At 39.5% G+C, this 27,282-nt stretch overlaps 1 protein-coding gene across 1 annotated transcript; it reads left to right on the forward strand.

The window, feature by feature from the left end:
* The first annotated feature begins 2,111 nt into the window (after positions 1 to 2,111).
* On the forward strand, positions 2,112 to 26,696 carry ttc26 (tetratricopeptide repeat domain 26). The gene is made up of 18 exons (XM_034188462.1): positions 2,112 to 2,298; positions 4,849 to 4,986; positions 8,563 to 8,655; positions 8,900 to 9,014; positions 11,131 to 11,180; positions 11,761 to 11,906; positions 13,888 to 14,059; positions 15,215 to 15,289; positions 15,403 to 15,505; positions 18,643 to 18,698; positions 21,695 to 21,748; positions 21,835 to 21,898; positions 21,989 to 22,077; positions 22,266 to 22,349; positions 22,450 to 22,519; positions 23,857 to 23,963; positions 26,025 to 26,158; positions 26,366 to 26,696. Exons 1-18 carry the CDS (start codon positions 2,296 to 2,298, stop codon positions 26,478 to 26,480), a joined length of 1,668 nt encoding a protein of 555 aa, XP_034044353.1. The 5' UTR covers positions 2,112 to 2,295; the 3' UTR covers positions 26,481 to 26,696.
* Positions 26,697 to 27,282: the final 586 nt, after the last annotated feature.

A 27,282-nucleotide genomic window follows, 5' to 3' on the forward strand; every position in this document is an offset into this window, starting at 1 on the left:
TGTGATGCCATGTGGTGATATTATAGAACATTTTGTAAGGAAATGTGGACACAGTGTGACTTCAGCAGGAGTTTTTTTTTTCTTTTTTTCCTGTTTGATTTTGCCAGTCTGACAGCAGGGGCGGGTGCATTTTGAGGCAGCGGCATGTTGTCTCAGTACTTCCGGTGGTATCGACGCACACAGAGTTTCTCCGGGTTTGATGCAGCAGGTAGCTCAGTGTTGAGGACCTCAGCCGCTAGATGGCGTTAGATGGATGATGGTTGTCTGGTGGGTCGCTATCCACGACCCGTGACTGTGCCATGTGGCAGGTGTGGCATCCTAGAGCTGAACTGAACAGCAACTCATTCTGAAGGAGACAATGTTAAATGCATTATTATTATTATTATTATTATTTTATATATCACTAAAGGGACTCGGGTAACCCTACAGGTTTTCAAAATGAAAGTTTGCAGCCACTAAATGGAAACAGGTTTGGATTCTGAGGATCTCTTTCTGTTCCTGGTGCTTGAAATGAAAACTTTTAAAGCAGGTTGTTGTTCCTACTCGAGGTGGCTAAACAACATTTACAATCCAGACTCAGTGTACCATAGCATACACAAAAATGTATGATATACCATATATCAGAAAATCATGAATATCGACCTTGTTTGACCTTTGGAGAACAAGCAATCAGCACAGTCAGAACTATTCCATTTATTAATCCTACCAGCTCAACCAGTAATTTACACCACTTTTTACAAAAATTGGAACACCTTTAACTTTTGACCCCTGTAGAAACTGAAACTGACCTTTGTCACATTTTTGCTGTTTTTACACCATAACTTCATAACATTCAGTCATAGATAGTCCAAACTATACCTTTTTGGAATCTTTATGATTAATATGACTGCAGCATTTTAAAATTTCGACCCCTTCTAATCCTTCATTGACCCCAACCTGGCTGTAGCTACCACCCTGGGGTGGGGAGCACAGATTTTTGTGTAGGCCATGGTACCCTGGGGCTGGATTGTAAATGTTGTTTGGCCACCTTAAGTAGTACTAACTGAGTCAAAATTGGCAGTTGGCTCATTGACGTAATACAGCTGGTTGTCTCAGTGTGACTTCAGAATGCAAAGCTGAATGCAATTTGCAAATAAAATTTATTTGCAAAGTGAATGTGTCTGTTTTACCGAGTGGAGGTGGCATTTCTGATTCTCTTTTGTATACACAGATGCAGGATTGTGAGAGATTATAAATATGTAATATAAAATTACCACCATATTTAACTGTAAATGATAGACTAAATGAAAATTTGCACAACCTGTTTAAAGGAAAGCATTTTTAAAAGTACAAAGTGCTTTCACGTGGTTGTTTCTGGTATTAACTATGTAGCTTGTATTGCGGCTCACTGATGACATGCTGGATGACCGCTGTCTGTGGCACCAGTGACTGTGTGCTCATCTCAATAATGCACTGTGTTTTTGATGCTACTGTGGTTTGTCTATTTCCTGTTTCTTCAGCTTGGCAAAAACTTTGTAAAAACCTTGTGACTGTTAGAATAGCCTAAGCAGTGGGTCACTCCTCTGAGTCTGATCTGCTTGAGGTTTCTTCCTCATCATCATCAGAGGGAGTTTTTCCTTCACACTGCTGCCTGTGTGCTTGCTCTAGGGGTTGGTAAGGTTTGTCCTAACTCCTGGGAAGCCCCTTGATGCAGCTTTGTTGTGATTTGGTGCTGTATAAATGAAATAAATTGAATTGAATAGCCAGTAATTTTTGTTTTAAATGTAGTTGGGATTATTTAAATGTTATGAAATGATTCATGAGCTATAATGTTTTTCAGCCAAAATATGTTTGTTGCTGTTATTAAAGTAAGGTTTACAATGGGGAAAATACACCAGTGCGAGGACCAACATAAATGGAAACTTTTACAAAACAACTGAAAGTAAATCAAGTGTTTTTATTTATTTATTTTCTTATTATTGTTATTCTTCCCTGGTTCAAAGTTCGAACAAATATTCTGCCTCGCATCAGGTGGCAGTAATGTACACAGGTCGTAAATACCCATCAGAAGAAGAAGCAGCAGCAGCAGAAGAAGAAGAAAATCTGCGTGTGATGTTTTTGAGGTTTCAGTGTATAAACTTCGGAACGTGTCACTGAAGTAAACGCAGTATACGTTTGCTTGCTTCTTCTTGTACATTACTGTCGTTAGGTAAAATGTAACGCTGAACGAGCAGAAAGTGAAGTGTTCGTTCAAACCCGTTGCCATAGAGACAGGTTTGCGATAAACAAGTCCGTTCATCAGATTTCAGTGTGAAGATGGTGAGTACCGCAAGATAAAGTTCTTATTCTTCTTGTAGTATGTCATTGATTTAAAGGGCATATCTCTCTCCAGTATCTCTCTCAACAGTATCTTAAAAAAATATTTACAAGATTATCTGTCATTTCTTCTAAATCTTTAAATTGTGCGGGTCCTGAGCTGATAAAGTAAAATAAGCTGTAGTGCGTCAGGAAGATACAAGATACAGTTGCCCAATTCCGGATCACCTTTTTTAAAGTCCCGCTATACGGAGCCATAATGCAACTGAATGGCCTTTATTGGGTATTGTTGTATTGGGTATTTGGATGTTATCTAGCTGAAAAAGTCTGGATGGGGTAGCCCTTCTACTTAAAGTGTGAAGACACATTATGTGTGGTGCAAATATTTGCCGGAAATGGATCACTTTGCCGGTTCTGGATCACAACACTCTGTGTCACTTTGGGGTCATTCCTGGCATCTGGCTGGAGCCCTTCTAATGCAGAATGATACACACTGTGCCTGAGAATGTGTTTTGAACACAAAATGATAGAAATTATACTTATTAAATGAGAATTTACTCAGTTTCGAAAGGCACCGTTATACATTTTATGATCAAAAAATGAAATGTGGAGGTGAGATTTCCCCTGAATTAAAAAGTAAAAGCCCCCAAATTCATGCACATTGCTTAAAGCTTAAGTATTTTCCCACTCTAGAACCAAAAACACCGAATGGCTAACTCATCTTTGCTATGTCTTAGAGATTGTTACTTTCAAACTTGCAGGAATGAGTGAGTGAGGAAAAAGCGCACACACCGCAGACACCAGATGTTTTGATTCCTCTGCTGATCACAAGGATGGCTGGATCCGGTCGAGCTTGTGGTCGTTTGTAGACAAAACATCAGTCTTTCCATTGGTACCAAGTATTAGCTTATTCGCGCTTATTACAAGAAACAGCGGTGCAAATACTACAGCAGTGATCCGGAACCGGCAATGATTTGGAACTGGGCAAGTGACTGTATTAATAAATACATACCCTGAGAGATGCTTCCCGCTGATTTCTCCTCTCTTGCTCACACAGCAGCCATGTAGAATCGCTACTGCTCTGTTCCACACAGCTCTGTATGTAAATGTTATCTCCTTTCAAAACCTCCAAATTGAGTGAATATATAACAGTCAGTAAAGATCCAATTGCTGTCTGTCCATAGTCATTGATCCCGTAAAGTAATGCTTTTAAACTGCTGAGGCCTTATCCAGTGTCCGTGTCATGGCTCTCGCATTAAGATTGCAACAGCTTTCGCTTTCTCTCAGTTTTCGTGTCACTTATAAACACACAGATAAAATTCTTCTTTCTCCACTATTATTCTTCAGTCTGGTGTCCATGTCACGGCTCCTGGCAGAGCGTGGTAAAGAGAGACCTTTCATTTCCGTGTGTGACAAAACCATGTGGTAATTAGGGCAGTGTAGCTGATATATTGTTACTGAACAACTCCACCCTGGGAATTTCACCCAGGGATTTTTTTTAATTGAACTAACTCAACAATAAGGCACTCAGGTTCATTTGCAAAAGAGAGACAGAGCAAGTAGTTCAGAAATACAAAGTTGAATCCTGAGTTTTGCCTGTTAGGTCATTTAACAATTGTCCATGGATCTCCAACTAAATACCAATTTAAATTTATAGACGTCGCTTTGTGTGTGGCAAGGAAGTGCATTGTGGCCACTTGGAAGTCTGATTCCCCCCTCCTCATTGATTGAGAGGTGGTTTTCAGAATTAAACAGTTGTATGCCTCTCGTGAAAATCATGTATAACCTTTGAAAATCTTACAATGCCTTTCTCAAAATTTGGCAGCACTACTTGATTTATATTGATGGCCCTCTTATTCCATTGTGAAGCCTGTCTTAGTTTAATTTCATTTTGGCAAGCACTGAACCCCCCCCTCACCTTTTTTTTCTTCATTTTTGTGGTGGGACGGGTAAGGGAGTTATGATCTTTAGTGATTTGTTCCTTGTGTTTTGTGTTTGTACTTAACTTGTAAAATTGAAAATAAAATATTCAAAAGAAAAAAACAAAGTTGATTTATTAATCAAAGATCTTATCCGTGGAAACACTGAACAACTAATAGAAATCACAACTAGTTTTGCTGGACCTTTATAAAAACACACCTATTCACTATTTCAGTGTATTCACTGTCAAAGTCCACAAAACAGATTTTGGGGTGCAAAAAATTTCGGTTTTCCTATTTGTTTCACTGAAAATAGCAAATGCCTCTGAGAGGGCGGTTCCAAAGATGATGTCGCCAAAGTCAGCATTTCTAGCAGGCTCACATTTCTGAGCATTTATCAGCAGCAGATAGAATCAAGCTAAATTCCCCATCTTAATAACTTTATTTCTCAGGGCATATGGCACCAAAAATATAACACAATACTTCAATATTTTCATAATTCTTTATTTAGAATAGTCAGCTCATTTGGCATTTAATTTCCCAGAAATATGCACTTTAAAGGCCGCAGGACTTTCTTGTGTTTGTTTGGATCACTTTACCGAGAAATAGAATTAATATAAAATGGATGTGGCAGCTCCTTTCTCGCATCAAGCCAGCCTTGGGAGGAGACACACTGGTGAATAGTGATGACAGAAAGTACAGGAGCAAGATTCCCCATCTGGAGGACTACCTGCAACGAAGAGATTACCTTGGGGCTTTGACACTGTTGGAGGTACAAACAGACTCATTTTTACATTACGTGGTCCTACAAAACAGTTTTGAGACTTCATTTGACAAACCATCACACTGGAGTGTTTCATTCTAAAAAATAACAGTCAAGATATTAACAATACTACCTTTATTTTTCACATCTCCAGAAGAAATTGTGTGTAACATAATGCTATGGCTGGGTGTAACCTTGCTGGGCAGAATTTAAAGGAATTGTGAGACATAGTTGAATAGTACGAGGTCTATTAGAAAAGTATCTGACCTTATTATTTTTTTCAAAAACCATATGGATTTAAATCACGTGTGATTGCGTCAGACAAGCTTGAACCCTCGTGCGCATGCGTGAGTTTTTCCACGCCTGTCGGTTGCGTCATTCGCCTGTGAGCAGGCTTTGAGTGAGGAGTGGTCCACCCCCTCTGCGGATTTTCATTGTCAGGAAATGGCGGAATGATTTGGGCTTTTTTTCCCATCAGAATTTTTTCAGAAACTGTTAGAGACTGGCAGCTGGAAACCATTCGAAAAATTTATCTGGCTTTCGGTGAAAATTTTTCAGGCTTCACAGAGAATTACTACAGCTTTAAGGACGGCTTTAAGAACGCTCAGCGCGCCGCGCTCCGTGCCGCCATCGAGAGCCACAAACCACCGGATCATTTCTAAACGAATGGCTCTGTGGAGCCGGGACCGTCGTGCACTTTCTCTGGTTATCACAAGAGCTGGACATCAACCATTTTCTGGCAGATTTCACTTTTAACGAGATTTTGTCATGGAAAGCCGAGCAGAGGCTTCGCGCGTCACGATGGATTCGCTACTGGAGCGAGACAAAACCACCTCCGTTTTGGTCTCAAAGGACGGCTTTGAGATGGCTTTCAGACAGCTGTCGGTGGTTTTTCCATCGAGTGATTATCCGAGAAATTATGGATGTGCCTGGACATGCCAGAACATGTCCCGTGAGGCTTCATCACGGCGTTGCTGTGCGCCATGCGGCACCGCCGCGACGCGCGAAGCCTCCGCTCCTCTTTCCATGACAAAAACTCCTGTAACAGTGGAATGTGCCGTTCATTTCCAAACTGGACGCTGTGTTTTATCCGGGACGTCGTCTGACTAGCCACAGAGCCATCCGTTTAGAAATGATCCGGTGGTTTGTGGCTCTCGATGGCGGCACGGAGCGAGGCGCGCCGAGCGTCCTTAAAGCCGTCCTTAAATCTGTCCTTAAAGCTGTAATAACAGTCCTTATTCTCAAGCCCGTAAAATTTTCACTGAAAGCCAGATAAATTTTTCGAATGGTTTCCAGCTGCCAGTCTCTAACAGTTTCTGAAAAAATTCTGATGGAAAAAAAGCCCAAATCATTCCGCCATTTTCTGACAATGAAAATCCACCGAGGGGGTGGACCACTCCTCACTCAAAGCCTGCTCACAGGTGAATGACGCAACCGACAGGCGTGGAAAAACTCACGCATGCGCACGGGGGTTCAAGCTTGTCTGACGCAATCACACGTGATTCAAATCCATATGGTTTTTGAAAAAAATAGTAAGGTCGGATACTTTTCTAATAGACCTCGTATGTTCCAGCTTTCACTGAACTAAATATTCATTCTATTGAAAGAATGTAAAAACATTCATTAGATCCTTGTCATTTGATATTTTATTAATTTATAAACAATAGAAAAGGGACTTACATTTTGGTGTTCCACTGCTGGTAAAGTCCAACACGAACTTTAAATAGGAGTCCAAATTGTGACGTGTAGTCCGGTGATGCTGTGCACTGACTTCGTACTTCCATAAAAAAGACTGTGTATTTCCTCAGTCCAGCCAAAAATCACATCAGCTTTTCATCTGAACAGCTCAGCTCTTCATGCATCCAGACGACTAACAGCGGAGTAGATTTTTGTGTGTGTGTGTGTGTTACAAGAACTAGCACTGTCAGTTAGCTCAATAAAATCATTGTCCTGCTTTTCATTCTAACATCCTAACAGCCTCCAGACGACTTACAGTGCAGTGGATTTGTTTTGTGTGTGCGTGTGTGTGCATGCACATTGTGTGTGTGGCTTGTGTGTGCGTGTGCATGTGTGTGTGTAGGTGCGTCTGTGCGTGCAGAGTGCAATTGTACCAAAGGTATGGAACCAAATTTGCACTCTAAATGGAACCAAATTGCACGCTAAATGCAACGCAACACAAATGAGACACATAATCCATGTCACGTGACATACAAAGCACCAATCAAATGACAAGGATCCACTCAGCCATTATATAAAAACCATTTGTCACTGACACACAATCAGCAGATACACCAGTACTCCCACTAAAATCTGTCCTTTACAGTTTCTGTTTAAAACAGCTTGTTTCATCTAAGAATCAGTAGACCTACACAGAGGACAATGATGTATAAATCTCATAGTATTGTTTGGGTTTTGTGATACTGGGTGATAAACTGATATGTTTACCAGTATAGTTAACTACGTCATGATGAGGATAGTAATAATATGAGGCAGGAGATGTGCTGTTGGGTGACTCCTAGAACAAGCCATTTAAAAAGTAAAATGCATGAGCACATACACAACAAAAGACCAAAATGCGTGATGTAAAAGTCACATCCAAAAACGGTCACAGAGAATGCAGATGGATGAAAGAATGGGATAAACAACTGTATCAAAGACAAATGATGCAGAAAGCAGCAGTTGAAAACTCTGCCAGGTGAAAATACTCAAACACGCAAGACTGGTACGTGTGTCAGATGTGAATTGCAGTGTGTTTCAGGCCTGAGAAATTACATATTCAGGAAAACACATTCAGCCTCTGATTGGAGCAGTCAGACCAGTGCTCTAGAGAACAGTGACATTAATCCATTTTTCATTCACAGCAGTCCAGCTGTCACAGGTTGAATCAAAACAGCTATTACACAGTTTGAAAGACAGCGTAAGGGCACCAATTGCAGCATTTGCTTCACAAGTGACAACGTAATGGGCCGTTGTGCCGACATATGCTGTTGAGAAACTCATAGATGTCTGGCTGTAGAATGCTGGTCAGATAAATGATAGCATGTGACAGCAAGAGGTAAGGGTCACTTAGGTAGTCATGAGGGAATGATAGCTTGCCAAATTGAGGTGTCAAGATCCTCTCCCAGTGTAAGGCTATGCAAGTGAATTAGCGTCAACATCAATGAGGTAAACGAGGAAAGGACACCTTATGTCCGACATCTGCTTCATTCTCAGGAGGGAAAAATTCAGTGTGTTAAACCTGCCAGTGAGAAAGTTAGTTTCACAGTTAGTTACCATGGTAACTGAACCAGAGTTTGTCACCTCTTTCTGGAACAGAAAACCCAGAGTTAATCATGGGATTAACAAACTGAGACTTTTCACTAAACCCTCTTTTTGGAATACAAGCAACAAACAGTAAAATTAAATGAACAAATAACAAATCAGCACCACAAAATCAGTGTCAGTGGGTGACAGTCCTTATCTCAATAATGAACAACTTTATGCCTTGTACTGCAATTCAAAATTAAAAAGGGGGATTTTTTTTTAACTGGCAAATGCTTTAAAATATCACTGGGAAGTGCTCATGTTGTGTTGTGTCACTTTCAGTTTCAGAGCGTTATTGGAGAGAAAGAGGACCATGCAGACCTCTGGACTGGCTACTGTGCTTTTCACTTGGGCGATTATAAGAGAGCAATGGAGGTATTATTCTGTTGAATTTGTAAATGTGTGTATGGCTGTGTATATACACAAAGTATCTTGCATGTAAATGTTTAAATGTTTTATTGTGAATACTTGTGTGGTAAACAGAGATATGATTAACTGGGTTGTGTTTTTTATTTTGTCTTGATTGTGTGATGTCAGATAATCCAGCATGATTCATGCTCGTGTCAATTCTTGTCAAAGTAACTGATCACATCAGTAATACTTGTTCATGTTGTGAAAGGAATACAAGTCTCTGACCATGAAACCTGAATGTCCTGCTGAGGTGTGGGTCTTTTTGGCATGTGCCTTATTCTTCCTTGGACTATATAAAGAAGCTGAGGAGGCTGTTTCTAAGGGTAGGTGTTTCTGCTCAGTAATTTTTTGGAAAGAACCAGATGTTGAAATGTATCTCAGGGAAATAGGCATCATTTTTAGAAAGTACATCATTGTTGATGCATGATGCTTCACAGACAATACCAGAAATCTCCACTTTGCACAGTTGCCTGTCTATCTGTAAGAATCCACCAATGTGCTGAAAACAGGTTGTTTCTTTGAAAGTACATCTACGAGGTCTATTAGAAAAGTATCCGACCTTATTATTTTTTTCAAAAACCATATGGATTTGAATCACGTGTGATTACATCAGACATGCTTGAACCCTCGTGGGCATGCGAGAGTTTTTTCACGCCTGTCGGTTACGTCATTCGCTTGTGGGCAGTCTTTGAGTGAGGAGTCGTCCACCCGCTCGTCGATTTTTTTCATTGTTTAGGAATGGCTCAGAGACTGTTGCTTTGTTTGATAAAAAATTTTTCAAAACTGTAAGGCACAACTGAGTGGACACCATTCAATAAATTCAGCTGGTTTTCGGTAAAAATTTTAACGGCTGATAAGAGATTTTGGTCTGGTAGTGTCGCTTTAAGGACGGTCCACGGCGCCTGACGGCGATCTGCGCTTCGAGGCGGCAGCGTCTCGCCGTTTCAAGTTGAAAACTTCCACATTTCAGGCTCTGTTGACGCAGTAAGTCGTCAGAGAACAGAGAACTTTCAGAAGAAGTCGGCATGAGGAGTTTATTCGGACATTCCATTGTTAACGGTCACTTTGTAATGAAAGAACGTGCGGGCAGAGTCGCATGTCGGGCTGGACCCGACCGCGGGGGGTCGCGGCAGGAAAAACACCTCCGTTGGAAATCTTAACGGGCAAGTTGGAACATGCCCAAGCTGTTAAACAATTTCTCAGTTACTCACTTGTTGAAAGCCATTAAAAGCTGCCTGAATTCTACAAATGGTTTTCAACACGGAGGTGTTTTTCCTGTCGCGGCGCACACAGATTTGCCGAGTCGTCACGGAAACGACTCGGCGAATTTGCGCGTACGTCTTTCATTAAAAAAATGTCCTTAAACAGTGGCATGTCCGCATAAATTCCTCATGCTGGCCTCTTCTGAATCTTCTCTGTTCTCTCACGATGTCCTGGGTGAATTAAGCCTTAAATTAGGATGTTTTCAGCTCGAAACAGGCCGACGACAGCGCCTGGAAGCGCTGCAGGACGTCCCGCTCCGTGGGAAGTCCTTACACTGACAGAAACACCCCATAATCTCTCATCAGCCGTTAAACTTTTCACAGAAAACCAGCTTAATTTCTCGAATAGTGTCCACTCGGATATTCCTCACAGGTCCAGAAAAAATTTTGATAAAGCAACGCGCGCCGTCTCGAGCAGCGTGTGAAACAAAGGAATTCAGCCGAGAGGGCGCGACCACATCTCACTCAAGGCCTGCCCACAGGGAAATGACGTCACCGACACGCGTGAAAAAACTCACGCATGCGCACGAGGGTTCAAGCATGATTGGTGTAATCGCATGTCATTCAAATCCATATAGTTAAAAAAAATAAATAAAAGGGTCGGTTTATTATCTAAGAGACCTCGTATGTGTGTGTAGGGGGTATTGACATAAGTAAATATCTTTTTACACTACTACATATAATATTTAATTGAATATGCGTCATTGAAAGTTTAGAAAGCTATCTAGAAATTTTTGTTGGCCTTCAAGGTATTTTATAACTCATCAAAATGAATGAATCAGTTTTAAAAGAATGTCATGAATGGGGAGGGGGGGGGGGTTCCCCTCAGTCAAGGGGAAAAACTGAGGAGTGGGGTGTGGAGAACCATGCAGAATTTTCATTGATGTAAAACAATTCAGATGACTAAATTATAACTAAAACTAAGTGGCATTTTAGTCAATATTATCACTAAATAATAAATGTGCTGTCACAATGAATACTACTATTATATAGTGGTATTTGATAACTTTCTTTATCACCAAATTATGCTTCCAGTTTCTTTATTGTGCAAGTGTTTTGTTTTGTCCTCATGTTTTTTAACATGTACAGCTCCTTGTTTGATATTCTGATATCATGAACTTTCTTATTTTCATAATGTTTGCTGTCTAACTAAACTTGATTTTGTTGTGTTCTCCAGCACCAAGATCCCCCCTACAAAATCGGGTCCTCTTCCACTTGGCTCACAAGGTTGAAAAGATCTTATTCTTTTTAATTATTATGTATGAATCTTTTACTATGTAACACTTATTCTGCAATGTTGAGCAGTCCTGCAGATTTAAATATATAAAATGAGAGAAATATATACTTGTCTTGCAATAATCTCCCCTCCCTCCCAAATCATCCTCCCATTTCCCCTGTGTGTGTGCGTGTGTGTGTGTATATACTGTATACTGGTTACATGTATGTATGTATGAATGTATGAATGTGTGTGTAAATTCATACATATATGTGTGTGGGTATATATACCAGCAACAAAACCCCCTCAGGTTTGCATACTTTTTCTTGCTTTCTTGTGTCGTGATGTACACAAAATCTGTTTTGAGATAGGAATAAATGAGTGTAAACTTCTTTCTGTACTTTTTGAAAAATTTCAAACATTTAATTTTTGTTTTTATGTGTTCAAAATAAAGATTCATTCATTCATTCATTCATATAACATTTCCACTTTATTGTCCACAGTACCTCTTTATTGACAAATTAGGTATACCTCAGAGATCACTTTGCTGATATAATCCTTCATTGTCTGTTGTCTTCTTATGTGTCTCAGTTTAGTGATGAGAAGAAGCTGATGGGTTTCCATCAAAACCTGGAGGATGTGACACAGAACCAGCTCAGCCTGGCGTCAATCCACTACATGCGCTTTCACTACCAGGAGGCTATTGATATTTATGAGCGTATTCTACTGAAGAACAAGTTTGTTGGGTTTTTTTTTTTAACTTACTATGCTTTTTTACTATCTTACATTAGTTTTGCAGAACTGTACTTCCTCACATTGACAGACTGCTTTATATTTGTTCAAGCTCAAAATTGCACCCTCAGATTCTATTGTTTTGCCTGATGACTTTGTTTTTGTCTTAAAATTGTGCATAACAATATTTAGTTATTCAAAACAAAGACACTGGCATAGGAACTGCTTTGTGCTTATATTATGGCTCTCGTGATGGAGTTTCCATTTTTAAAGATATGGCATCATCCTGTCCTTCTGTCTGTCGTAAGTACAACATCTCCTGAACTGGTTACTGGATTTCAATAAAACTTAACACACACACACACACACACCTGAGACGTTATGAATGTGTCAAAGTTCCTCTCTGACTTTGTGTTTCACAGAGTGTGCAGAAGTCCCTTTCTGGAGTTTGTCACCTAATTTGAAAATGAGCCATTTCAGACCTTTTTTCCCCTTTCTTATGGCATGTACTTTTTCATAGACAGAATTGTCACAATTTGAGGATTAACATGAAACCCTAAAAGTCTTTTAACTATGAAAGGTAGATAACTTACATATTATATCCAATATGAAAACTTTAGGTGTTAATTCGTAGTTTGTCTGTTCCTTAATTGCATAACCTACCATAGATCAAGGATAACTAGTGATGAGGGAACCAAACTGAGGTACCAAGGTACATATTAAAACAAGGACATTTACTGTGACATGAATAATTAGTTGCATAATTTAAACTTCAACAAAATCGCAGTTGTTTAATCTAGTCTCTCTTATTGAACATTTTTTTCTGCTTTCTATGCATGCTTAGAACACATGACTAAGAAAATTTTGGTGCATATATTATTTGTTTGCCTTCTGGTGGAGATGTATTGTTTTTTGTTGGTTCCATTGTAGTGGTATAAGATGCACTAGCAAGTGACCTTTTTGTAGTCCAGCCTTTTGTTAAACTGCTGTTGCTATAATTTTCTTTTCTAATCGTGTGTGTGTGTGTGTGTGCGTGTGTGTGTGTGTGTGTGTGTGTGTGTGTGTGTGTGTGTGTGTGTGTGTGTGTGTTTTAAGTTTAAGTTTCATTGAAATCCAGTAACCAGTTCAGGAGTTGTTGTACTTCCGACAGACAAGTACAACATTCATTCAACACAATCATTCTAAAACTGACTTTAGATTGATTTAAGAGGTTTTACTTTGTCATCTGATCATTAATAATCACATTATTCCCTTTGATCGCTTTGGGTGTAGAGAGTCAGATGCAGATGTGCTGCTATTTGCGCTCTGATTGCTCCCCCGTCTTTTATTATGAAATAATGCTGAATTTATGTGGAAATGATAGTTGTACAAAAGCTTCAGCTATCCGTCACTAAGATAGATGATGACTGGAGTGCAGTTTTAAGCAGAAACGAGGCGATAATTGGTGAATTGCTGCTGACGCTCCGAAATGACACATGCGCAGTGAAGGCAGGGGGGACTGTTCGGTCGTGGCGACTCCAGTTCATTTTGTGTGTTTATATACATGTTTCTTATATATTATATAAAAGCTAGTGAGAAACAAACAACTCTTAAAACTTGAAATGCTGTTTTTGGAACCTAATAACACCTTTGAACTTATTTACAGGACATTTCATCGAGGTTAGCATGGTGATGTCACTTTGTGATGTAACTACTTACTAACAGCTTCATTTCTGGTATAGCGAGAAATAAACACTTCTAAAACTGAAAATGCTGTTTTTGTAACCTGTTAACACCTCTAGAGTAATTTACAAGACATTTTCTGACATTAGCTTGCTTGGAAAATGTCTGTATAAATACCAATATGATGATTTCATTCATGATATTTGTTTCACCTTAAAAACACTACAGGGACTTGAGATTCAGAAATCAATATTCAGAAACATGATCAGTCCTCTGTTTTGAGACAAATAGAATAAAGAGTGTTTTCACACTTTGTTTTTTCAGAGATTTCCTCGCCTTGAACGTGTATGTGGCTCTCTGCTTTTACAAGCTGGACTACTATGATAAATCCTTAGACAAGTTGGCAGTCTACCTGCAAAGCATCCCTGACTCTGCTATTGCCCTCAACCTCAGGGCTTGCAACCACTTCAGGCTTTGTAAAGTCAAGGAAGCTGAGGTATACAGCATCTGCTTGCTGAATTTTATCATTTCATATTTTGATTATCTGTTTTCTTTTTCTGTGCAATTCTTAGCCCTTCAAAAATGTTTTAAGAGCACACACACACACAAAAAAACTGAGATGCAGCTGTTAGCAAGTTCTTCGTGGAGGTGAAGGAAGCGACTGTCAGCAGCATAATCTGGCTAACCTGAGAGACAGAGATATTTACTGCTGTTTGTTTATTGATATATATATATATATATATATATCAGGGGCTTTTCTAAACTGGGAAATAGGGGCACCATGCCCCCTTGCTGTGGCTACAGGCCTCTTGCAGAAATGCTGATTATTATTATTATTATTTTTTTGCAGTATTCCTAGCGTACAGCCTTTCCGTCTGTGATCAGTTCTTCCATATGAAACCTATGAAAAGTGGAATAAAATAAATAATTCAAGATTTGTCATGGTTCTGTATCTATTTGTAAGAGCCACAACTTTATCTAATGTTAAATTCAATGCAATTACTTTATGTTGTATTTCATATCCTTAGATATGAAGGGCCTATAACATTCCCCAACATTGCACCCAGTGAGTCAAAACTTCCCACATTCTCAAGAAATGTTGGTTTCCCATAATGCATATCATGGAAGGACAAGCACTACTTTTTCGGGGCAGCCTTAAAAATTCTCAGTTGCCTCTTGTAAGTCAATATAGTAATTATTGTGACAGGCTGATCAGCATGCTATATCTTCCCCTTCTGGGCCCAGTGGATACTTCAGCGCACACCCACACACACACACTGATCGATCTCAGCAAGAGCAGTGTGCACATTTTGTCCTCATCTTCCTGGTATTTCTTTGTAATTTTTGCCATGCTTAACTATGATGTGTGCCTGGCTTCACAGGCTGTCTTCTGAGTGTGAGCAGCGTAAGGCGGCATAGACTGCTTTTATCATGCGACATCTACATGAGTGCACAGCTTTTTTTCTCTGCTCACAATTTGATTTCACAATTTGATTTCACTGACATCTCCATGGAGCTTTACGTAGTAGTAATCTGTACTTCATGCTTTTATGTAATTTTTTTGCAATCATGTTGAATCATGAGAGGTGGTCAGTATGATCAACTATGATCTGTAAAACCGCTAATATTTACATAAGGTGCTCTCTATTAGGCTGAGTTGAAGAACCTCATTGGCATCTCTTCCTGCTCTTTTGAGTTTGCTAAGGAGCTTATCCAACACAACCTGGTAAGCCCTTCAGTTTGTATAATGGGCAAACACCGCTGCGTTATTTGCTTGTTTTCTTAAATTCTGTAAGTCCTGTTTTCTGTGTGTGTCTGTGTGTGTTTTATTTACTACAGGTCGTGTTTCACGGTGGGGAGAAGGCATTGCAGGTGCTGCCGCCTCTTATCGATGTCATCCCAGAAGCCAGACTAAACCTGGTCATCTACTATCTCAGACAAGGTACGGTCACAACATTTCTGATTTCTGCAGCAAGCTCACATTGTCCAAAGCCCACTTCAACAATTGGGGGAACAAACGTTGGAGATTTTTTTTTTTGGACTTTGTGCTTATAACTATGCTGACACGTTAGCAACATTTGCTCTGAGGGTGTGAGAATGGCCTAGATGGGAACATCATGCATTGTAGGGTGTGCATATATATCAAACTTTTATTTTTCTGAACATCCCTGAATATGGCTAGCACCTGTGGGGGCGGGGGGCATTAAGCTTTTTAAAATTTTCATTTTATTTAATTTTTTAAAAGAATTTGCATTATTCCAAGTTGTAGAATTTTTACAAGGATTAACGGGTATATATGAGAATTTACAGGAACTAATGGGAATTAACTGGAAACAAGGGCGCAGTTTAGAACTAGAAATTGGGGGGGACAAAGTGCGAGGCCCACAGGGCCGAAGCCCATAGGCCGGGGGTCTGGGGGCTGCTTTAGGCCCCCAGAAGCCAACGGTTTCTAGATAAGCTCAGATGCATTCTGAGCATCCAGAACAGTAATTTTAATGTTTTGAGAAGACCATAAAGTGGACACCATTTGACTTATGCAATTTGAAACTGTGGATATAAGTACTTTATTCTGAGAATAGCCAGCATTGATTTTATTAACATCCTGGTGTAAATAAGGTATCACCACATGTGTAGAACTCAAAAAGAATGATAGGTTTTCATTAAAAAAAAACAACTGCAATGTGGTAAAATGTATTCATAAATATGAAAGAACAGGCTCTTAATAATTATTAACTATCGCATATCGCTTTTTGCATAAGTTTGAAAAAAACAACAGATCATAAGGTTAGGATAAATTACTTATCATGAATTTAATTTTCAAAGTGGCACTAATGACAACACTCGTACTTAATATAATTTCGCTTGCATAGACTGATTTTGGAGATTAAGCAATAATTGCAAATGGGCTTTCTGAGGTCCCAGATAGCTTTTCTGATTTCCTTTTCTAACTTTCAGAATTTAGTAAATTAGCATATGGTCCATTGATACTTATGTGTAGACACTAGTCCCTAGAGGCAACTATTTTTGGTTTCAAATCTGAGCAAATGCAGTCCCATAAAATTCCGAATGTGACAAACAAGAAACAGGTGTTGTAAACAAGTCAGTGCTGCTAAAAATACAAACTTGCAGAAACAGAGATACTATTCTGACATGGTTTGCACTTAAGACTGACATGGTTTGCACTTAAGACTGACATAGCATGTTTCAAGTACACATATATATGTCAGAAGGTGGGGGGGACATACCATATTCTGTCCCCCCTGGTTGAAAATGTGTGTGTGTGTGTGTGGGGGGGGGGGGGGGGGGGGACATGCCCCCCTATCCCCCATCAAATTGCGCCCCGTGACTGGAAATTTGGAATAATTTATACAAACTATTATATATAAACTTTTTTGCCATAAGCATACATTTGTAATACAAATTAATTGTTTTGTCTTTGATTTATTTGTGAACAGAACTTTAATCAATTATCTGATTTGTTGGCTAGCTTGCTGCTGTATAAACATATTTTGATTTAGTACTTGCTAGTTAAACTAGCAAGTAAACTAGTTAAACTTTAATACCATAGATTAAATATATTTACCCCAGTGATATCTTGAAAACATACTTCACTGGATGTAGTCCTTGAGGTCATATGGAGTAGTGTGACTTCAGTAGTCCTGCTGTTGTGTACAGGATTATCGAAAGTATCTATGCATATGATGGAAGAATACATGGTGCGTGAAGGGATGTGTGTGACCTCGATAGCCTGACCACGTGTAGCATCCTGCGTTCATGCGATTGAGGAATGCACAGTGCAGAGTAGAAATGTAACTGAATTTACATTAAATCTGGTTGTTTGAACGACAATTTATTTAGAGTCTGTGTGGTTTTCATGTTTAACTACAATTAAATTCCGTGTTATAGGCTAAACCAGTTTTGCTAATTTTCAGTTTATTCCCATATATTTCCACTAATTCCCATGGAAAGTTTTCAACTTGGAAAATTCCCAGAATTTTGCACATCTACCTAACAAGTATATCTACGTATTTGGAGCACACAGCAACAAAGGTGTTGAGTGCTAGTAACTATACATCAGGTGTAAACTCAGGAACATATTACTTCAGATGTAAATAGCCAACTTTACAAAGCAATTGGAATTCTTGTCTAGAGAAAAAAAAATTGACAGTAAGATGTTTACATAAAGCCAGTCATATGTCATACACTGTAACTCTGTAATCTAATCTATTATTTTACCAGGCAGACTCACAGATTTCCGTAAATGTGTCTTGTATTATTTTCTTTGTGAGTTTCAGGGATTTATGAAATTTACTACATCTGGATATCTTCTTATTGTGTTTTGTCTGTGAATCTCATTACACATTTCATATTTTCACATTGTTTCTTCAGACTATCTGCTTCCTCACAGATAAACTACTGCAGTAGAATCTTAGGCACGTGTTACTTCTTTTGAAATTCTTGTTGCTCTGTATCAACTTTCCTTTTACTGTTGCAATGATATTTTAAACAAGTGCTTCTTTTGACACCCCAGGAACAAACCACCTTAAGAGTCTTGGTGTGTCTGTGTGTGTTTTATTCTTTGATTTTTTTCTTTAAAAATTTATGTAAGATTATTTTGTCAAAACTAACTACTTGTCTAGCTTGACTTGCTGCTTGGCCTCGATGCTTGCTGTGTGTGGTGCATACAAAGGCGTTCAGTGTTTTGCCTGATGTTAGGTGATGACCGGTAACAGGTCTACCGGTCAGGCATATTGAGAGTGCACTACAGTGTAGTGATACAATCTTTGTGGTTAAACACAGATGGATAGTTAACTTGCTGCTGGAACCACTCAACTGGTTCTCTAAATCCTCTGACCGAATAGTTTTCCTTATGTTATTTTCAAAACTAATTTAGACTGTCTTTGTTACCAGTTTCCTCAGTTAGTGCTTCTATTTCTTGATGTGGTATGCAATATTATTTATAATTCAGCATCAGTCTTTTTATGTTACTATTAATATTATGTTTTGTTGATTAGGTGTCACACTGCAGAAGAAACCTAAACTAGCACTGCTTTCACACGCTCTCTTTTACATCTCTAGATGATGTTCAGGAGGCTTACAGCCTCATTCAAGACTTGGTGCCCACCACCCCTCAGGTGATTATTCTAGGTTTTGCTTTTGCAACATTCCCAACTTTGAATGCATGATTCTGAATACAGCAAAATACAGTGCATCCGGAAAGTATTCACAGCACTTCACTTTATCCAAATTTTATGTTACAGCCTTATTCCTTGTAATTCTACACACACTACCTCAAAATGAAAATGCGATAAACGTTTGAGATTTTAGCAAATTTATTAAAAAGAAAAAAAAAATTACAAACAAATCACATGTACGTAAGTATTAACAGCCTTTGCCATGAAGCACAGCATTGAGCTCAGGTGCATCCTGTTTCCACTGATCATTCTTGAGATGTTTCTACAGCTTAATTGGAGTCCACCTGGGGTAAATTCAGTTGATTGGACATGGTTTGGAAAGTCACACACCTGTCTACATATAAGGTCCCGCAGTTGACAGTGCATGTCAGAGCACAAACCAAGCATGAAGTTGAAGGAATTGTCTGTAGACAGAGACAGGATCGTCTCCAGGCACAAATCTGGGAAAGGTTACAGAAACATTTCTGCTCCTTTGAAGGTTCCAATGAGCACAGTGGCCTCCATCATCCATAAATGAAAGAAGTTTGGATCCACCAGGACCCTTCCTAGAGCTGGCGGCCCGTCGAAACTGAGCAATCGGGTGAGAAGGGCCTTAGTCAGGGAGGTGACCAAGAACCCGATGGTCACTCTCTCAGAGCTCCAGCATTCCTCTGTGGAGAGAGGAGAAGCTTCCAGAAGGACAACCATCTCTGCAGCAATCCACCAATCAGGCCTGAATGGTAGAGTGGCCAGAGGGAAGCCACTATTTAGTAAAAGGCACATGGCAGACCACCTGGAATTTGCCAAAAGGCACCCGAAGGACTCTCAGACCATGGGAAACAAAATTCTCTGGTCTGATGAGACAAAGATTGAACTCTTTGGTGTGAATGTCAGGTATCATGTTTGGGGGAAACCAGACACCATCCCTACAGTGCAGCATGGTGGTGGCAGCATCATGCTGTGGGGATGTTTTTCAGCAGCAGGTACTGGGAGACTAGTCAGGATTGAGGGAAAGATGAATGCAGCAATGTACAGAGACATCCTGGATGAAAACCTGCTCCAGAGTGCTCTTGACCTCAGACTGGGGCAATGGTTCATCTTTCAGCAGGACAATGACCTTAAGCACACAGGCCAAGATATCAAAGGAGTGGCTTCAGGACAACTCTGTGAATGTCCTTGAGTGGCCCAGCCAGAGCCCAGACCTGAATCTGATTGAACATCTCTGGAGAGATTTGAAAATGGCTGTGCACCAACACTCCACATCCTACCTGATGGAGCTTGAGAGGTGCTGCAAAGAGGAATGGGCAAAACTGCCCAAAGATAGGTGCACCAAGTTTGTGGCATCATATTCAAGTTGACTTGAGGCTGTAATTGCTGCCAAAGGTGCATCAACAAAGTATTGTGCAAAGGGTGTGAATACTTTCTGGATGCGCTGTATTTATTTATTGTTTGTTGTTCAGCTTTAATTTTGCTTTGTTTTTCACATCCTGACTGTACAATACTGACTGATGTTGCTCATTTTGATCCCAAATCAGCTATATTATGAATAAATGTATGCTCTTTATGCAAAAAAAAAAAAACACCTAACGTTTAGGCTAAAAAATGATTTATGATTACAATTTTATGCAGTGAAAAAAAATATGCATAAAAATTAGCACAGTAGCAAATATAACAATTCCTCCAAAGGCAGAGGGAACCACCTTGCGTCTGTGTGAGCCAATCAGAAGCGCTCAGTGCAAAGGTCTCTCCAGCCACTAAAATGCAGTAACTTGCTGTTGAATACTGGTCTCTTTCAAAGTAGGGGTGTGCCACCTTGGGGTGAAGGCGCAGAGGCATTAGTGGCAACTGGCAAGGCAGATGATTTTGGTTCATGGCAAACAAACTGTTGCGCTTCATTGGCTACATTACTTTTATAATACACAAAGCAACTGGGCAGTTTAAAAATATATATGTAAATAAGTCCCTTTGACTGCCCCCTTTTTTTCAATTAGGATCACCAAAGCAGATCCGAGGTGGACCTGTATGTTGAATTGTTAGAAGGTTTAGTCCAGATGCCCTTCCTGAAACAACTCCACATTACATGGAGAGAAATGTGGCAGGGGTGAGGTTTGGACCAGGAACCTGCTGCACTGAAGCTAAGTACACTAGCCACTTGGCCACCATCTCTTCCCGGACAGTTTTGTGTGCGTTTTGGCAGTTTTTGAGCAGCTTTTGGGCAGGAAACCATCAGCTTTATCTGGCAACACTGATGATGGTCATGCTTGCTTGAGCACTACTAGCAGAACATGGACAAGTTTCATTCACTCATTCATCTTCAACTGCTTATTCCAATTAAAGGTTGGGGGAGGGGGCTGGAAATAAATTGAAAAAACAAAACAAAACAAAAAAGAAACAAACAAAAAACCAAAACAAAAAAAAAAAAAAACTTTAAATGAGCAAGGTGCACATAAGGGCAAGGGACACAACTGTTGATTTTTGGCTGTCAGCCCATCCTTAATGAATCTTACTGCAAATTTGATCAGCTTATGTCACCATCTAGTGGGCAGTGTGAACATTTCAGGGAATCAGGGATGTGACACATAAGTGCCAGGGGTGGTGGCCAAGTGGTTAATGCGCTTGGTTTCAGTGCAGAAGGTTCCGGGTTCAAATCCCACCTCTGCCACATTTCTCCATGTAATGTGGAGTTGCGTCAGGAAGGGCATCCGGCGTAAAACGTGTGCCAGTTCAACATGCAGATCCACCTTGGATTTGCTGTGGTGACCCCGAGTGCAAAACAAGGGAGCAGCCGAAGGGACTTACTTAGGGATGTGACATATAAATTAATTATGTAAACTTTTTTCTTGTGGTATGTATCATTGTAATAAGGGCTGCCTCTAAATTGATTGTCTTTTTGTCACAAAGCCACTAGACTGCCAGCATGTTAATTTTTTTTCATGGTGATCATTTTTATTTTTCAGGAGTATATTTTGAAAGGAGTAGTAAATGCTGTGTTGGGGCAAGAAATTGGATCAGTGAGTATTACTGTTAGTCACATGAAAATGTGAAAATGGCAATTCATCATGTGGTATATTGATGTTATTTGTACATTTTCTTTCAGAGGGAACACTTGAAAACTGCTCAGGAGTTCTTCCAGTTGGTTGGAGGCTCAGCCAGTGAATGTGGTACACTAGACAGTAATTTGTTTGATGTGATTTTTTTTTTTTTTCAAGAAAGACTGTTTCTGTGCCTAATTTTTATTTTTATTTTTTCAGACACTGCTCCCGGCAGGCAGTGCATGGCTTCCTGCTACTTCCTCTTGGGACGGTTTAAAGATGTGCTTATGTATCTCGACTCTATCAAAGTCAGCATTACTCAAGACACGCAGAACATTACAAAGTCCAGGGAAAATCTGAGGACTATTAATTGATTGTTGTCTCCCACCCATTTAGTGAAGTCCTGTACATTTATACATGGTGGGATTATTTATGATGTCCTTTGACCAACAAAAAGGTGTATGCCTTGAAAAAATAATGTTCATTTGTTTTTCAGTGTTACTTCTATAATGATGATACATTTAAATTCAACTACGCTCAGGCTAAAGCAGCCATTGGCAACTACAAAGAAGCAGAAGAGGTACCTTCCTTGTGTAAATGTTTACCAAACTCCTCCTTGAGGGTTTTATAATTAATTGTTACAATTGATTCTTGAATATTTTTTTAATTTTGTCTTTCAGGTTTTTCTGCTGATTCAGTGTGAAAAGATTAAGAATGACTATGTTTATCTCAGCTGGCTGACTCGCTGCTGTACGTATAGTAGTCATACAGATGTATAGTACCTTCTGAGTGTATTGGAAGAACATGGCCAGTGTGTATGTTGTGTTATACGCGGATGACATTTGGGTTTCAGATAAAAAGATTAAAGTGAGAAGATAGTTTAGAATGATAGCTTTAATTTTCTGGTTCTTCCAGATGCATTAAACAGCATGGAACTTTCCTTTGAATTGACAGCTGGTTCCAGCTGAGAACAGGTTCCAAATTTCCCAAGTCCATTGGAATTGTGTGGCTCAGATATTATCCATTCCTCATATCAATGCTGCCTTGTTTTTGGGGGGGTGGGGGTGGGTTCTTTCTGACAGTTTTGCATTGCATAAACTCATGTGTCATGATGTCAGACTCTGGGTTGAGCAGCTGGGAATACATCTGCAGTGACACTAAAAACCTGCACAGAGCTACATTTTCCCCCACATAGTAAATCAATAAGGGCCCCTTCACACAGCACGAAAGACACAGAAACCAGAAGACAATCCACGAACCAAAAACAAAATGGGGAACCATGAAACATTCCACCTGCTGTCAGGAGGAATGCTCGTTCGGACAGGCGTGCACGAAACCATTGCCGCAGTTTCCTGCACGCAACCATGAGCGTGCACGAACACAGTGCAAGCGCGTGGAAGTCGCGCACACAGCAGCGGAGGAATGGATTTAGCCTCCGCCTAGATGTACACCAGGAAGTAATGAAATTATGTGAATTACTGTTCACCCTTTTATGTTTTACTTGAATTAGAAGACACATCTATGGCACATCTATGCCTATTTTGCATAGATGTGCAAAATTGATAATATTGATAAATATTGTTAATTGATCTGGTGCATGAAAGTTAATAAAGACAGAATAACTTCAAGTGCACTATTTCATTTGGTGAGTTATAAGATAGTAAGCCCCTTCAGCTGCTTCCTTGTTTTCACTCAGGGTCGCCACAGCAGATCCAAGGTGGACCTGCATGTTGATTCTGGTACACGTTTTACACCGGATGCCCTTCCTGACACAACTCCACATTGCATGGAGAAATGTGGCAGGGGTGGGGGTTTGGACCGGGAACCTTCTGCACTGAAACCAAGTGCACTTATTCTTTGAGTGATTTGCCCATGCTCGCATGGAATAACTCACTCTCCATTTGCCTACATTTTTGCTTTCTAAGCCTGAGACTATTATCAGTGGGGAGCAAAATACGCAAATTGGCCATGTTGTTTCAGTATGACTGTTTTCCGCAGTCTTGTGCTGTTTTTCAGATTTTAATCTATAACATTTGCAGAAAGTGCCTGTGAGTGATTGTTAGTGTGAAGTATCTTGTTTCTGTCAGACATAATGAACCAAAAAGGTCGTCTAGCCTGGGAGCTCTGTCAGAAGATGGATACATCGGCTGAGTCCTTCAGTCTGCTGCACCTCATTGCCAATGATTGTTACAAGGTGATGTTAGGCTTTCTGCTGTAAATCCTCAACTGTGGTGACCATACAATTCAAAGTACACATGCACATATGTGAATTTGTTTTTGGCTTTTGCGGGAATTGTTTTATTGTCTTTTTAAATGTTAATATCTTCATCTGGCTCTTGTTAAAATTACAAAGGATAGTTCAGTACAAAACTACAACATTTTAAAGATTTACTGAACTCTGATATTGCTAATACTTGTATTTGACATGTCTGCAGAGGTCTTATTGAGGTGTTAATACTCAAGGAAATATTGGAATGAAAAAAGCTTCACATTTTATTCCAGGTCTTCACTTAGCTGGTATAGTGTTATTACCTGCTGTCCATACAGCCAGAAGTGGTATATAAAATTGCACTTTGAGCTTGTGCCTGTCAGTCACCCTTTCTTGTGCAAGTGAAAAAATTTGTAAACATTTGTTTGAATCTCACCAAATTTGACGTGGCTATCCAAAATGAGTTTGTCTTGGATACGTTCTAACATGACCATGATCAGACTACAGCAAGGTCCTTGAAGGACCCCAAACATAAAATGTCAGAACTACACAACTATTTGGACCAGTAATATTTTGTTTCTGAGGTTTCCTAATTATATGTCGGTAGTGTATTATGAATTGTTTTTAAATATCGAGAAGATTTTGTATAGGTAGGGTTTACCCCACCCCTGAGGGTAATCATTGTGCACAGACCATATGCTTTTGAGATCTCTACCATGCTAAGCTTTTTTTATTCCCCTTTCCTTAAATTAATGAAAGGAAGTGTGTTAAATGCTTTTGTAAAATAGCAGCATAATCAGATATGTCTGTTGGTCTGCAGTACCGGACTAAATGGAAGAGGGCTGTGGCAGGGAGGTGTCTTAAATTGTAAAAGCTGTGTTGGAGATGGCAATCAATCAGTCAATAAATAATGAAATGGAACATTTGTCCTACCCTTGACCTAAAACATGTGGGCCAAACATGATTTTCCAAGGGAGGGCTATTCAAATGCCTGGATACAAATTACCGGTGAGGAAGTCTCAGCAAATGAGGTCCCCCCCCCCCCCCGCCTTTTTCTCCTGATACTGTCCTGAAATGTATTTCAGCGGCATTATTGTCACATCCTACTGTATTTTGCTATCCTGTAACTTAAAAGTTAAAACTGAGATCATGTCATTATGTAGCCAAAGCAAATATTATCTAAGAGGTAGTTTAATTTGCCCATCGGAAATAACTACTATGCAGTATACACTGTAAAACTAATGAGTTAGTTGAACTCAAACCATTTGAGGAAACTGATTGCCTTAAATCATTTGAGTTTGCCAACTTAAAGAAAATAAGTTTCAAAAATTTAATTGTTAAAGTTTTAGTAACTTAAGAATTTATAGTTAATTAAACTTATGTAAATATAGTTTATGTTTTTCAATAAAAAAGTGACAAATTTCTGCCTAAAAAATTTGCATTATATTTTGGATTCAATTTTTTGATGGATTTTTTGGTTTACATGTTGACAATAATCTTTCTAAAAAAAAAAAAAATCTAAAAGGACTACAACAGAATTAAAAATGCTAAATGGTAGCCCATGAACAGAACTTGCAGTTTTTCGTAATGGTATAACTGTAGCTGCTGCACTCTGCGTTGTTTTGTTAGGACTCTGCCCATTTGCTCCCCTTGGGACGCGAACTCGTGATCTCCGCCATGGAAGTCGGAATCTCTAACCAGAAGGCTAAAACCCAGGGCTCGGGCCTTGTGACCAGAGAATCCTTTTGAGCTGTTGGGAGTGAGGTTTACTAACTACATATGTACAGCGACACCTGCTGGCCTCCGTTACATAAACTCAGTTAAAATGAGTGAATGGAATGCACTGGAAATACATCACCAAAACTTTAAATGCACTTACAGGAACTGAGTTGTTATGACAACAATTCATTTTTGAGTTAGTTTAATTAATGGAAATCAGTGACTATAACTTTTTCAAAGTTTGAGTTACATTAACTTAATTACTGTATTAAAATGGAGTGTTCGGTTTAACAGTGCACCAGTGTCATGATTGCTTTGTTTTTTCAGATGGGTCAGTTCTGCTATGCAGCTAAAGCATTTAATGCACTGGAGATGCTGGACCCAGGCACTGACTACTGGGAAGGAAAAAGAGGGGCATGTGTTGGTGTCTTTCAACTTATATTGGCAGGCAAGATGTCAAAGTATGAATGTCTTCTTTTTCCTTTGTGATGATGTGTGTTCACAAGTTTTTCTTTATTGTTTCCAAATAATTTTCTCAGAAATTCCTATTATTTAATGGGACTAAAGAACGTCTGGTTTCAAGTTAAAAAAATCAAACTATAGAAACATGGAAGATGTTTTATTTTTGAGCTAATCTTGTTGACTTTTCTGTTGTGTTTTTGTACTAGGGACATTCTTAAGGAGGTGGTTCATCTGCTTCAGAATTCAGGAAACTCCCAGGTTGAATACATTGTCAGAGTTATGAGGAAGTGGGCCAAAGACAATAGAGTTCTCATCTCATAATAGCCTTGAACTGTCAAATCAAGCCCCTCTGCAGATCTACAACCAAAATAATGACATCATACACAGATCTGCAGTTAGAACAACGCTCATGTCACTTATTTTCCATTGTTGTGACTGGACATCAAGCAGATGTGGTTATTATCAGGGTACACCGAATTGTCTGGACTTGTGACAGCAGCTCTGACCCTGATGTATGCAGATTGACTTGCAAAAAACCAAACAGTAACAACAAAAAAACTTCTGGAGGAAATAGCTTGACTCTTCTAACCCCTGAAGGCCAGGTTGGCTCCATTGGACATTTTGATACAAAGGGGGATTTGGCTGTAATGTTTGCCTGTCAGATGAATCATGAACAACCTGAAGAATCTTTGCTTTGTTTTGGGTAAAAAAAAAAAAAAAAGTGTACAAAAGGAAACTGATTATTTTCATAAACTTTTTGAGATGTCAGCATTTTTTTTCTTGAAGGTGTCTTTGACTGTACTATCTTATTACTCAACACATTTTGCGTCACTTTCACATGCTGCATATCACTATGCAAAGTCCACCATAGGCCCGCCCTTGACTCTTTGCTTGTGGTTATTGGGGAAAGCTGATGCAGAGCCTACAAAGTTGTGAATGTGAAGATCTCCACTAATCACAAATACTAAAGGGTTATTAACTGAGCGCGAGATCTGAACAGGAAAATATCAGGCTGAGGTGTTGACAGTACGGAGCGAGTATTAGCGAGGTCCGTGTGAATAACACAAAGGTCTGATATTCCTGTACAGACCGAGCAATATATATATGAATACGCAATCTTACG

This window comes from Thalassophryne amazonica, chromosome 15 (assembly GCF_902500255.1).
Source record: "Thalassophryne amazonica chromosome 15, fThaAma1.1, whole genome shotgun sequence".
Taxonomy (NCBI): Eukaryota; Metazoa; Chordata; class Actinopteri; order Batrachoidiformes; family Batrachoididae; genus Thalassophryne; species Thalassophryne amazonica.